This window comes from Nansenia antarctica (genome assembly GCF_963989245.1).
Source record: "Nansenia antarctica genome assembly, chromosome: 4".
Lineage (NCBI taxonomy): Eukaryota > Metazoa > Chordata > Actinopteri > Argentiniformes > Microstomatidae > Nansenia > Nansenia antarctica.
The window spans coordinates 25,503,327-25,517,386 of record NC_137689.1 but is presented as its reverse complement, the minus strand read 5'-3'; the positions used below and the strand labels follow the sequence as shown (position 1 = coordinate 25,517,386).

Genomic DNA, 14,060 nt, shown 5'->3' with positions numbered 1-14,060 from the left:
TCTGAGACAGACCCCACACATGAAGAAACAAAATCTTGGATTGAACAGCCTTGAGCGGGGTACACACATACGGATTTTCTGCGATTTCAGCGATTTTCGGATGTCTGAAAACGCCCGGTTATCAGATGGATCTTAACATTTTCCTATAACAAAATCCTGGGGTGTGAGGTGTGTTAAGAGTCAATTCTCTTCAATTGTCAATCAACTCTCAACCTGCTCGGAAAATGGGCGTGGGGAACGACAGATTCCAGACTCTCTAGTCTAGAGTCTCGTTCCCCAAGCCAGAAATCTCGCGTGAACCCATCCTTTTAATATTGCCTTTAAATGACCAAATAATTAAATTAAGATTATATAATGATTAAAGCACTTTGAGCCGCAACGTTTGCAGGAAAAGCGCTATACAAATAAAGTTATTATTATTAAGACGAAGTCAGCTCGCTTCTTGATTGGCGAGCAGGGTTGCCAGATGGGAATGACATTTTCCACCCTAACCACAGTCTAAAACCGCTAATTCCACCAAACAATCTGGCAACCCTATGATTTCTGGTCGGAAGTATTGAACACATTTCACATTTGCGATTGCCGGCCACGCCCATTTCCCGAGCAGGTTGCCGGGAGAGATTGACTCTTAACACACCTCACACCCCAGGATTCTGTTATAGGAAAATGTTAAGATCCATCTGATAACCGGGCGTTTTCTGTTGTTTTCAGACATCCGAAAATCGCTGAAATCGCAGAAAATCCATATGTGTGTACCCCGCTTAAGATCCATCTGATAACCGGGCGTTTTCTGTCGTTTTCAGACATCCGAAAATCGTGCCAAAACCGGCCAAAAACTCCTTATGTGTGTACCCCGCATAAGTGTGTAGAACAGAGACTCCTTCATTGGTCTTTAGTGTGTAGAACAGATAATCCTTCATTTCTTCATCTTGTGAACTAAACTGCGGTGATGTTTCAGTTACAGCTGGAAGGGCTGCAGGGTCACTGTGAAGGAGCTGCAGCCCCTGTCCTCCACACCAGGGGGCAGCAGAGAGACCTACCTGGACCTGCTGCTCATCGAGCAGGAATACTGCAGGTGAGGAGAGACACATCCTATCGTTGGTTCAGAAAAAACACCTACAGTATATGACTAGGGTTGGGTACCGAAAATCGGTGCCGGTAGGTACCGGTTACTTTACATTCGGTATTTACCGTACCGAATTGCAAAGGAGATTTCGGTACCTCATTTCGGTACTTTTCTATTTTTTTTCCCCCTGGTGTCCGGTGTCATGCAACAGTCAACCACACGTGACTGAGTCGTGACGTGACATCGCCTGTTAAATTTCCAATCAGTGCGTGTCGTGGTAGTGAGCTGAGCAGTTGTGTTACGAGTTAAGAAGAGTGAGTTTATAGTAAGTGTAGTAATATAGTTAGTGAATTTATACTAAATTATTATATTATCTGAATTTTATTATTATTATTATTATTATTATTAGTATCATCATCATAATCATATTATCGAATTTCGCTAGCTAGCCTAGCTACGAGGTCACCGAGAATGCCGAAGCCCCTAATGAGGCGTTCTAAAGTGTGGCTGCATTTCACCCGACTCGACGAAAACAACGCGAAGTGCTCAAAATGCTTAAAATCATTCGCGTGTAAAGCAGGGAACACATCTAACTTGATGAAACACCTGGCAACGCACGGGATAAAGTCATAGTAGACCGTGGAACTTTCCGAACTGTGTCGGCAGCGTAGATGGAAAACACGTGAACATCAAGGCACCGCCGCACGCCGGCAGCGACTACTTCAACTACAAGGGTACCCACTCCATTGTCCTGATGGCTCCCTGCGACGCCAGATATCGGTTTACCATGGTGGATGTCGGGGGATACGGACGGGAAAGTGACGGAGGCATCTTCAGGGAGAGCAGATTCGGTTCTATGCTACTAGTCATAGACTAGTCATAGTCAAGAGAGGTGTCGTATTTTGCCAGAGAAGGCAAATATGCTGATCTTTTTGCAAAATAATTGCTGAGGTGGGAGTTTTATTTTTATTTATTTTTATTTGAGTGTATATTTAACTGTAATATTATATATATGTATATTGTGCCTCAGTCAACTGGAGTTTTATTTTCATTTATTTTAATTTGAGTGTATATTTAACTAATATATATTGTGCCTCAGCAATAAAAAAGTGAAAAGCTGTTTAATGTTGTCGACCGTGTTATTAGTATATATATATGTCATTTAAAAAAATCAAAAGTACCGAATTAAGTACCGTTTTGGTACCGGTACCGTTTTTAAAGTATCGGTTAGGTACCGGTACCGGATAAAACCCAAACGATACCCAACCCTATATATGACCCAACAATGTAAACCAATAGGAGATTGTTTTAAGCCCTGTTGTGGTAGGCCACACCCCCTCTCAGTTGTGTGATTACAGGGCTCTCCGTAGCAGTCGTCCAAATGATAGTGTTGTTACCCGAAAGCTCGCCTGCCGTCGGACTGCTGTTCAGGCTGTCTAGAGACGTGGGGCCTTCCTTCTCCAGTAGCTGCCTCTGTGGCCTGGTTCAGAGCCTCTGTGGCCTGGTTCAGAGCCTCTCTGGCCTGGTTCAGAGCCTCTGTGGCCTGGTTCAGAGCCTCTCTGGCCTGGTTCAAAGCCTCTGTGGCCTGGTTCAGAGTAGCTGCCTCTGTGGCTGGTTCAGAGCCTCTGTGGCCTGGTTCAGAGCCTCTCTGGCCTGGTTCAGAGCCTCTCTGGCCTGGTTCAGAGCCTCTCTGGCCTGGTTCAGAGCGTGCCCTCCGAGGGATAAATACGACTCGGTGGGACGGCCAAGGTCGTTGGATGAATTAGTCGTAGGGTGTTTATTTTAAAGCTGTCGGTTGATTCACTGTCATGTAATCATGTGTTGGTTGGATAATAACTGCTGTATGAGGAATGGGGATGGTTGTCTAACCGTTGACTGAAGGTCTGTCGGTAACACGTTGGGTGGATCACATATAAAAAACATGACAATGATAGTGATAGGTACAATATGGCAAGTACGGTAAGTACAGGGTTCCCACGGGTCCTTGAAATCCCTGAAAGTTTGTGAATTTGAGAAAAATAAATCAAGGTCTTAAAGTTTTTGAAAATAGACCTGGGTCATTGAAAGTGCTTGAATTCCTCTCTCTCTCTCTCTCTCTCTCTAAAAATAATATATATATATATTTTTTTTTTTAAACGTTACACGTATTTCACAATATATTGTTTTGCTGTGCTGTGGTAGAGAAGGCAAGAGACCATCTAGTGTTCAAGCCTCTTCATTCAAAAGCCTCTCTTTTTAATTGTTGTCTGTGAGCGGATAGTTCCCATTATATAAATTCTTATCTAGATCTGTCTCACACTATGCCGTGTTGGCTCCTGGAATTTGAGGGAATTGAGTCTTGAAAGTCCTTGAAAGGTGCTTGAATTTGATGTTTCAGAAGGTGTGGGAACCCTTTAAGTATTATGTCTAGACTGGTATATACAGTTGTGAGGTATGTACAGTTACAGTATGTACAGATGTATAAATAGAGTGTAATAAACGTGGTGTGTGTGTGTGTGTGTGTGTGTGTGTAGTCGTCTCTTCCACCCCCACCTGCTGCAGCTGATGGCGGTGAGCATGGGGAGTGACCTGCGGAGGGTGAGGCTGGTGTTTGAGAGGGTGCACGTGGGCTCGCTGTTCAACCTGCTCCACCACAAGGTGACACCTCCCCTCACACACACACACACACACACACACACACACACCCACACACACACACACACTTCACACACACACACACACACACACAGACACACACCTCACACACACACACACACACACACACACCTCACACACACACATACACTCACTCACACACACACACACACCTCTCTGTGTCTGACCATGCTAAGGGCCTGGTCAGCCACCTTCTGGTTAGATATTCACACTTCCTAGGATGCTCCATGGTAGATACACACTTCCTAGGATGCTCCATGGTAGATACACACTTCCTAGGATAGTCCATGGGTCCATGGAACCTGAGAAATGGAAACCATATGACCAGTCACCACATTAACATCATCCCCCCCTCCCCTAGCGTGCAGAGTTCCCCGTCCTGCGTGTCGAGGCCCTGCTCTCTGTGGTGCTGCAGGTGTGTGAGGGCCTGCTCTACCTGCACGGGAGGGCCCTGGTGATGCGCTCCCTCTCCTCCCACAGCGTGCTGCTCACACACCCCGGCGTGGCCAAGCTCTCCGGACTCAGCTTCATGGTGCCAAGGTAGGGAGCCCCCCGCCATCCCCACCCCCCACTATCCCCACTCCCCCAAAAAACTCCTAGACCAAACTCAACCTGCCGGAACATTCCATAACAATCGACTATTATAAGAATATGTGGCTAATCTAGCGCGTTACTCGACATCAGAGGGGATCAGAAAGATGACCAGGAGACGACCAGGATGAAGGTTTTGAAGCCGGCTTAAGTTTGAAGTTTACTTAGTAGAGACTTTTGTCACGAATACTCGGTGTATGACTCGCACTTGAACGGTGTTGTTGTATTATTGTCTTGTGTGCTGCTGCTGCTTCCACAGCGAGGGCAGCCGCCCCCACCCCCCGGCCCACCTGCCCCTCCCCCCGGGCCTCTACCGCTGGGCCGCTCCGGAGGCGGTCAGGCGGCGGCCCTGCACGGGGAAGGCCGACCTCTACAGCCTGTGTGCTGTCATCCAGGAGCTCTACACAGGTACCCTTCTGTCCCAGGTCCACCCCCCCCCCCCCCCCCAGAGGCCTTGTTGGGGGGGTGGGGGGGGTGAGTAGTGGTGTTTTTGATTGACAGGTGGTAGGTTGCGCTAAATCCAGGATCCGGGTCTATTCAGGAAAAATTTGGGGGCTCGAACCCCGGACGTCCAGGCCTAACGACGTCACTGCCCAGCACTAAAGGAGCGACAGGCTTCTTGTGGCCTGGGGTGGTCCAGTGGTCTAGCACCACAGCCTGGGGTTGTCCAGTGGTCTAGCACCACGGCCTGGGGTGATCCAGTGGTCTAGCACCACGGCCTGGGGTGGTCCAGTGGTCTAGCACCACGGCCTGGGGTGCACACGTATGCCCATGTCGGTATGCGTGGACTCCGGCCCATGCCCTGCTCACATACCCTCTCCTAACTCTTCTGTCTCGATCCAATAAACTCCACTAAATGTACTCTATATGAGTGTGTGGAATTAGTGTTGTTCCGATACAATTTTTTGATCCCGATACCGATACCGATACCTGACCGTGCAGTACTTGCCGATACCGAGTACCGATCCGATACCACGGCGTTTGAAAAAACAAAGCAAAAAAACATGTTTTTTGAGCCGCATACTAACCTCGATGTAAAATTATTGCTAACACTTAGTCTGGCACTGCTCAAAACCTTTGTAAAACTCGTAGGGCCGGTTTCAGAGACAAGGCTTAAGCCTAGTCCTGGACTAAATCACACTTTCAATGTAAAATCTCCATTGAAGATGTTTTTTAGTCTAGGATTAGGCTTAAGCCTTGTCTGTGAAACCGGCCCGTAAAGTTTTTGTAAAACTTAAGTTAAAAATAAAATAAAATAAAACTTACGTTTTTGTAAAGTACTCGCCGATACCGATACCAGCATTTTTGTGCGTAGCGGTGGCCATGCCGATACTAGTATCGGTATCGGAACAACACTATGTGGAATCATCTCTAACACCAGTCTAGTGGGTCAGTGAATACGTCAAGGGAAGAGGTGGGGGGATGCGTACTATGTGAACAGGAGGGGTTCCCAGCTACAACATAAGGTAGCCTGTACCTTTTGCTTTGTGTCTTTGTGTCCTGTATTATATTGCATTTCGTATTATTGTACACAGCATTTTTGCACTATGCCACTGTAGTACCATGACTTTATGACTGTAGGATGACGTATTTGACTTATTTACGTAACGTAATAAAAGCGGTTGTGATTGTGCTTCCCAGACGCGGTGCCGTGGGGCGGGGCGGAGCCTGGCTGGGTCAGGCAGGAGGTGGACTCTGGCCGGGCCCTGCCCCCGGACCCCCGGGTGCCCCCGCCGTACTACCCTCTGGTCCAGGTGGGGCTGCACCCCCGCGCCCAGGGCCGCACACACAGCCTGCAGGACATACGCCTCACACTGCGCTGTGACATCAAGGTGACACATGCACACCGCCAACCACTAACACACTCACATACACACACACACACACACACACACACACACACACACACACATATACATGTACACACACACACACACACACACACACACACACACACACATACACACACACACGCATACACATACACACACGCATATACACATACACACACACATATACACTTACACACACACACACACACACACACATACATACACACACACACACATATACACATACACACACACACATTTTAAATGCTTTATTTATGTCCACATACATGTACAATTCTAAAGGACATAAATACTAACAGTGCATTTTGATATCATGGAAACAATCTGTTACAGTAATGCTGAGCCAACAACCAGTTCTGCCACACACAGGATGTTATTCACACCAGATGATACCAGTGGGTTGACAGATACAGTATCAATACTGTAAAACAGACAGTATCCAGCTTATGGGTACAGGAAGCACCGCCTTCTCCATATTGAGCGGCTACCAATAACAGCGGATACTGAGCATTATTTTGCTAACTGTTTGGCCCTTCTCTTAGGTAGACCAGCCATTTGAAGGCCTCTAACAACAGACTTATGAATATGGCCCAGGCTGCCAAATATGAAAACTAAAAGTTGACATCTGTAGCCCAGTTGTGATATGGCCTGCTCCAGCTGTTGGTATTTTAAGATTTTGGTTAAAAAGGCTTCCTCTAGGCTATGGTCAAAGGTGTAGCCAACTTCTAGAATAAGCACCTCTCTGTGATTTTCGTTGACAATTACAACATCAGGGGTGTTTGCTGAAATATTAGAGAACACTCCTAATGACTCTTCGTCACTACACAAACCGAACATGCTGGGCTTTACAGTGGAGTGCTTGTACAGCGTTGCGGCAGGCCTGAATATGGAAATGACACCCTCTGAAATCAGATCCACAATTCAATCATACCTACATATGTAGAGCCCTTTATAAGCATGACAACCATTTAAGATGTGGGGCATGGTTTCAGTTATCTGCTGGTGACTGTGATGTATGCAGTGTGGGCTATGACTGTCAGGAAGCCAGATGGAGAGGTTAAGCTTCGTTGGTAAAACCTGCAGCCTAGCTTTTAAAGTGAAGGTGACAATACACTCGTCAAGAGTTACACTTTTGAACACTGCGTGAGAGACAGAGTGATCAGCAGCAGGGAGACATGCTAGCTTCCCTTGCAATTTCAGTTCAGTCCAGTGCTGTCGTTGTCTTTGTCGTAGCGCCATCATGAGGTGTCCCCGGGTATTGACTGGTGGGAGAAGATGATCTGTCCCACAGATGTTAATGGTTGCCCTCACTGAGATGCTGGGGTCAGTGATGATCTCCTCAGAGACAGCCACCGCCACTGAGTTCGACCCCACCCACTCCAGGGCCACGTTGTTCCAGCCGCAGAGATCGTTGAGGTCAGGCCAGTCAGACCACACTCCGAATCCTGGGGAGTGAGTGTCCAACTTTCCACTGGCTTTCCTTTTAAATCCCAGGAAACTCGTCTCTGATGGACGCGCCAAGGGGACCTTGCATCTCCGTAAGTCCAAGAACAGTGAGGCTCTAGCCATCTCCCTCACACACTGGTCGTCACTGTTCAGCATGTTCAGGAGATGGCTGAGTCTGGTGGCAAAATAAGTCCACTCAAAGTTAGGAACTCCGAGTCCGCCCTCCTGTTTGCTGTGGAATATGATGTCACGTGTGGTATGAGTGTTCAGTCCAGTCCATTTTCTAAACAAAAGTACGGTTACTTATCGTTCATTTCATGTAGAGACTTACGTGGAATGTGTACATTAGAAAACAGATGCTGAACCTTGACCAGGGCTATTTGTCTGACTGCTTCTAGTTTCATGATGAGTGGCAGGGGTGATGCATCTATCAAATCAAGCCTGGTGGAGTACAGGGTTAGGGGAAATTATATTTGGGGGAGCACAGTTACAAAGCCACTTTAACCAGTGATTTATGGCGAGTACAACATTGACTGCACTCCATGGACGGCCTGTCTTGATACCAATTTGAAGAGGTATTGGATCTGTGAGCTGTTTACCACAGATTACCTGAATGAATGAACCGGAGTACACATCTTTAACAATGTCATAAAAAGCCTTGGGTAGATGTATGTCTTTCAGAGCTCTTAACATGACATTATGTGCTAAAGTGCCGAATGCATCACGAAAATCAAGAAACTCAGTATAAAATTGACTTGACTCATGCTTCAAATCATGAATTCCTGTCTTGAGACAAAACACATGCTCATTCATGCCCTGCCGGTTAACATAGGCCTTCTGCTTAGAAGATAAGATGTTTTCATCAACAAGCCATGGTAAAACCCGTGCAAGAATGCATTTCATGAACACCTTATAAATGGTAGGAAGGAGTGAAATGTCTCTCCAGGTTGATGGATTGTCTGGGATATTGTCCTTTTTGGGTATTCTATGAACAAGAGCACCTTTCCATGAATCGGGCACTCTTTTATTTTCCAAACAGGTATTAAAGATAGATGTTAATACATCAGGCTGCGTAGCTTTGAGAGACTCGTAAGAGACATCATCCATGCCACTGGATTTATTGTTGGGGAGATTGCGCAGCATAGTCATAGTCACCTCAGCGTGCGTAAAATGCGCAGTGTCTGGGAGACAGGTCGGCTCCGTGTTGGGTACAGTACTGTGCCATGGTGGTGGTGGAAGTGCGTTGTCAATTGGCTTTTCTCCCCGACACTTTCGCTGATAGTATAAATGCACTTGCTCGCAATTACTGGGGCACGGAGGAGGGGCGGGGAATTCACTGTTGTTAAGAATAATCTGAATGGCCTTAGCTCGCTTACACTGCCAGAGATAGGAAAGTTTGTTTCGGCTCACCTTCCTCGTCCATTGGTCGCCTCCCACCGGTGTTAATGACGGCTGCAGTGTCTCTCGGAGGAACCGCAATTGCGATTCGATCCAGGGGTTTAACAGCGCCGGTGTTAATGCGTCAGGGAGTAGTTCTTTCAGCGGAAACTTTTTCAGAACTCAAGCGACATATTTCAGGAGGGGGAAGCCGAGCGGGTGTCCACAGTGGTTCTCAGGTGTAAATACGCCGTTCCTGAAGAATATTCCATTCAAGAGGGAAATGAGACGGAGCCAGCTTCTCGGAACTCCCGATGAAACGTAGGTGTCAGCATGGCGGCTCCGGTTTGCCAAACTGCTCCGGTAAGCTCTCTCCTGGACTTGAAAGTCTGACCACTGTTGCTCGTTCAGGGGCTGCACCCAGTCAGAAAAGTCCTCTCGAGTCTCCCTGCCCAACAGGTGTTCTGGGGTTGGGTCGTAGGGACGCCATTGCTGGCGGTAGACTCTTCCACTTTGGAGTGCTTGTTTGAAGGCAACTTTGATTGTTGAAACCAGACACATTGTCCAAACTAATCGCCACAATATCATTCTGCACATTACTGCATTTACGGCGGCAGTTACGACGGGTGTGCGCTTAGATGTTTAGAATGGTGCACACACACATACACATACACACACATACACACACACACATATACACATACACACACACATATACACATACACACACATATACACACATACACACACACACGTACACACACACACACACAACCACAATACTTGACTTTGAATACACAATCGGTTTGTGTGCGTGTGTCTGTGCGTGGTGTGTGTGCATGTGTCCGTGCGTGGTGTGTGTGCGTGTGTGTTGTAGGAGCTGTCCCAGGGGGTGAGGAGGAGCAGGGGGGTATACCCAGACACAGGCGGAGGTCTGAGGGCTGCAGGCTGGAGTACAGAGGCCCCCCCTGGAGACACCAGTGGTGAGACACACACCCCCCCCAGTCCACAAATAATGGATTCTTTGTGTTTTTCTCCGAAGGCAACTACTACACAATTACACTTAGGGCACCCAAATGGCCAGCAACAGCCCTGACACACACACACACACACACACACATATACACACACACACACACACATATACACACACACACACATATACACACACACACCACTGTTACACACTAAGCTTTATCTGGGCCTCCCAAAAACACCCAATGCTACATTTCTAGCATTTTCCCCCCCATGGTAGAAAGTAGCCCTTTAACCCATTAAGGCCTAAAACGAGAATTAGAATAACCCCCTAAAACCTGACGTTTTTCTGGAAATTCAACAAAAGTGTCAACGCCTACTAAAAAAAATATTTCTCAGCCTCTGTAGCAGATAGAAACGAAATTCAAAAAGTGTATTATTTATTAAGGAGTCCAAACCTTCATTAAAAATAATTTTTAATAAAAAATTTAATAAAAAATAAATAGAAATAAAGTGTGGCAGTGCAGTCACAGAGGGCAGTCCCCTCACATAATCCATGTCAGCTGCCTGGTTGTCCTGGAGGTGTAGATACCTGAAAATCCAGATATAGATTCATGTAAGTTACCTTGGATGAAAGCAATATAACACATACACCATTGGAAGAAATATAAATAGTTCTCATTAGCCTACTATAATAATAATAAAAAATAATAATAAATGTTATTTATATTGCACTTTTCAGGGTACTCAAAGACACCTAAAGTAATAGGAGACATAAACATAGTCATTTCTTATTATACTATCATCACAATCAATTAGTATTATTATTGTTATTACCCCCAGAGACAAATCCGTTGGGAAATTGGTCTTGAAGAGATCTTTCTTCTGTTACCAGTAGTCTCTCCGAACTGACAGTATAAGAATCCCCATACTGATGCACAGGCCAATAAAAGTCTTCATCTCCGTCAGACTAACGTCAGCCCACTTTGCTCTGGATGGAGTGGTTCTGGTCTGGGCACTATGAAGGTTTGTCTCGATGACGAGTCAGAGTTCCTCTGTAAAATTATTTTCAAATACCTGCATCGGTGTTGCGTCTGCAGGTATATTGATTTTCACCCCGGGGTGCAGTTGAAACGCCTCCTAGGATTACGGTGCTAGTTGTCCGTCTTCCATTCCGTGACAAAGCCTTCTAAATCATCCGAATCAGTTATAACATTGTCATAATAATAATAATAATAGTAATACATTTGATTTGTATAGCGCTTTTCCTGCAAACGTTGCAGCTCATCGTCAATATCACTCCCTTCAGAACTAACTTCAGAAACTTCTCCGCTGTTGCCAAGTGTATCCCCCCAAAAATAAAAAATAAAACAGGACGTCTGTAGATACTCCCACGTGTATATGTTGATGCATTTCATTGGCCAAGAGACCAGAAGAATGTGGAAAAAATACAAATACTACAAAATGACGTATCCGCTTTCCCGGCTTGAAAGGTAGAACAGCGCAACAGCGCCCCCGGTTTAAATGGGTTAAGCTACATTGGGGGGGGGGGGGGGGGGGGGGTTGTATGTGTCCCTCCCGTCCCCTGTAACTCTCCTCCTCTCTCCTCACTCCTCCTCTCTCCTCACTCCTTTCTCCTCACTCCTCCTCTCTCCTCACTCCTCTCTCCTCACTCCTCACTCCTCCTCTCTCCTCACTCCTCCGGTCTCAAACCAGGCGTCCAACCCTCCGCGCCTCCGGACCAAGAGGAGGAGGGTCCTTCAGGCATGGCGGCAGACACCACAGTGGACCGGGAGATCCACCACCAGCTCAGCCAGCTGGACCGACTCCTGGCTGTAGAGACGGAGGAGGAGGGAGAGGAGGAGGGAGAGAGAGAGGAAGGGAACAGCGGAGGGGAAGAGGAGGGGGTGACCACAGACTCCAGCTCCTCCTCCCTCCCCCTCCACAGAGACATCTCTTTCAGGCACATCCTGCCCCTGGACGACTGGCGCCTGCGCCCCCCCACCCCCTTCCACACCCCCCCCGAGAGCGCCCTGGAGGAGGAGGAGGAGGAGGAGGAGGAGGAGGAGGAGGAAGAAGAGTGGAGGATAAAGGAGAGGAGGAGTGCAGCCCGTGTCTCGGAGCACATCAGCTCCATCGTGCTCAACCTCAAGGTCTCCCAGGTGCTGCTGCAGCAGTCCCGGAGCGACCTGGTCGCCGTGGAAACCAGGAGGCGGGGCGAACGGGGAGGCGGGGCGGACGAGGTGGACGCTGCCGTTCTCCTCTCCTCCTCCTCCTCATTCTCCTCATCCTCTGCCTTCTCGGGGTCGGCCCGCAGCAGCCGCGCGGTGGGGCCTCCCTCCTCGCAGTACCGCCTCCTGCATCGCGGCGTCCACCTCTCGGCCAGGAGGGTGGAGGCTCAGCTGCTGAAGGGAGGGGAGGCGGGGCCGCTGAGCGCCCGGGAGCTGGCCGCGTGGCAGAGGGAGTACCCGGCCCGGGAGGGGGGGTACCCCGGCCTGGAGAGGCCTTCAGAGGAGGAGGAGGAGACGAGCCACTACATCTCAGCTCAGGAGGACAGCTTTGTCAACACGCACCCCAGGAACAAGCAGCAGGTAGCACACACGCACGCACACACACACACACACACACACACACACACAGAAGCACTCTGGGGCGTCCTCCTCCTCCTGTATTGGTAAGACAGTAATAGCAATGGGCTAATTGTTTTATTGTTGATAACCTTCTCACAGAGCTGCTAGTATGGGACGTACCGCGCACAAAAGCCGTCGGTGCAACTAACACCGGTTAGTTATTTTTTTATAGCCTACCGTTAAACCGTCCCCTAATCTAATCCCGGTTTTCGGTTTTACCGCGGGTAAACACTCTTAAGGCGTTTAGTTGTGCAGATTATTTTTTTATATGACGGTATTGACAGTATTGGTATTGACACTTTTGCTATTTTCAAATACGCCAGTTTACAGTATTTCCGTAATACCGCCCAACCCTACGTGACACGTCTTTTTTGACAGGTTATTTATTTGACAAATTACATTGTTTACAAAAAGTTCTGTCATCACTTTCATAGCATCTTCAACCACACAGACAGTGGTGCTGGACAAACACTCAAACACTAAAGGTGTTTATTATATAGCAATTTAGGACAGTTTTATGACGGTATTGACAAATACCGTTGCTAGTTTCAACCCTAGTGTGTCATCACCAGCGCGTGTCACCAGTGTGATGACATGAGAAAATACAGAAATGGAAACCGCAGCAACTCTGACAACAGAACAACCTCATCCTTTTTTAGGTTGTTGTTGTTGTTGTTGTTGTTGTTGTTGAGGTGTTCCCTGGTGTTGAGGTGTTGAGTGTTCAGAGTGAGAACCATGGCTGTGTTCTCCCCCGTGTCAGGCAGGCAGAGGCAGACCCGGAGGAGTGACAGAGAGAGAGACGCGGCAGCAGCGGGGAGCAGACACACAGACAGAGCACCACCACAGAGAGGGACAGACTGACAGGTGACAGCAGACCGCCCGCCCACCCGGAGGGGAGGCTGGGCGGTGGAGTTAGAAGTCGGAGGACGGAGGGCTCAACGGACTGTATTGGAATGCATAGAATGAAATGAGGAATGTTGTGGCGTGTGTGGCCGTGTGTGTACCGCTCATCATGCCATTCCATGTCTTCACAATGAACCCGTCCTCTGTTTTCTACCTCCACTGACCTCCCCTGATACTGGATACGAGAGCAGGGCAGGACAAGTCCTCCAATGGAACGAGAAAGGCCTTGTAGGACCACATCAACACCACTGTGACTGCAACAGTCTACCAGTCTGTCAGGAGGTTCTATGTACTGTAGGGTTTCTACCAGTCTGTCAGGAGGTTCTATGTACTGTAGGGTTTCTACCAGTCTGTCAGGAGGTTCCAGTAGGTTCTATGTACTGTAGGGTTTCTACCAGTCTGTCAGGAGGTTCTATGTACTGTAGGGTTTCTACCAGTCTGTCAGTAGGTTCTATGTACTGTAGGGTTTCTACCAGTCTGTCAGTAGGTTCCAGTAGGTTCTATGTACTGTAGGGTTTCTTCAGCAGGTCTCAGAGCAGGTTGTCTTGTGGGTCACGTCTTACC

General features: G+C 47.9%; 1 protein-coding gene across 1 annotated transcript in view; it reads left to right on the top strand.

Moving 5' to 3' along the window:
- The window catches only part of tex14 (testis expressed 14, intercellular bridge forming factor), a gene marked incomplete at both ends in the record, with an annotated part of 62,581 nt that overhangs the window by 17,195 nt on the left and 31,326 nt on the right, over window positions 1-14,060 (top strand). Inside the window, 8 exons of the mRNA XM_080529288.1 lie at window positions 959-1,075; window positions 3,580-3,703; window positions 4,083-4,261; window positions 4,572-4,720; window positions 5,954-6,144; window positions 9,866-9,971; window positions 11,680-11,798; window positions 12,039-12,554. Of these exons, the coding sequence (XP_080385414.1) occupies window positions 959-1,075; window positions 3,580-3,703; window positions 4,083-4,261; window positions 4,572-4,720; window positions 5,954-6,144; window positions 9,866-9,971; window positions 11,680-11,798; window positions 12,039-12,554 (1,501 nt within the window). The remainder of the gene's footprint in view (window positions 1-958; window positions 1,076-3,579; window positions 3,704-4,082; window positions 4,262-4,571; window positions 4,721-5,953; window positions 6,145-9,865; window positions 9,972-11,679; window positions 11,799-12,038; window positions 12,555-14,060) is intronic.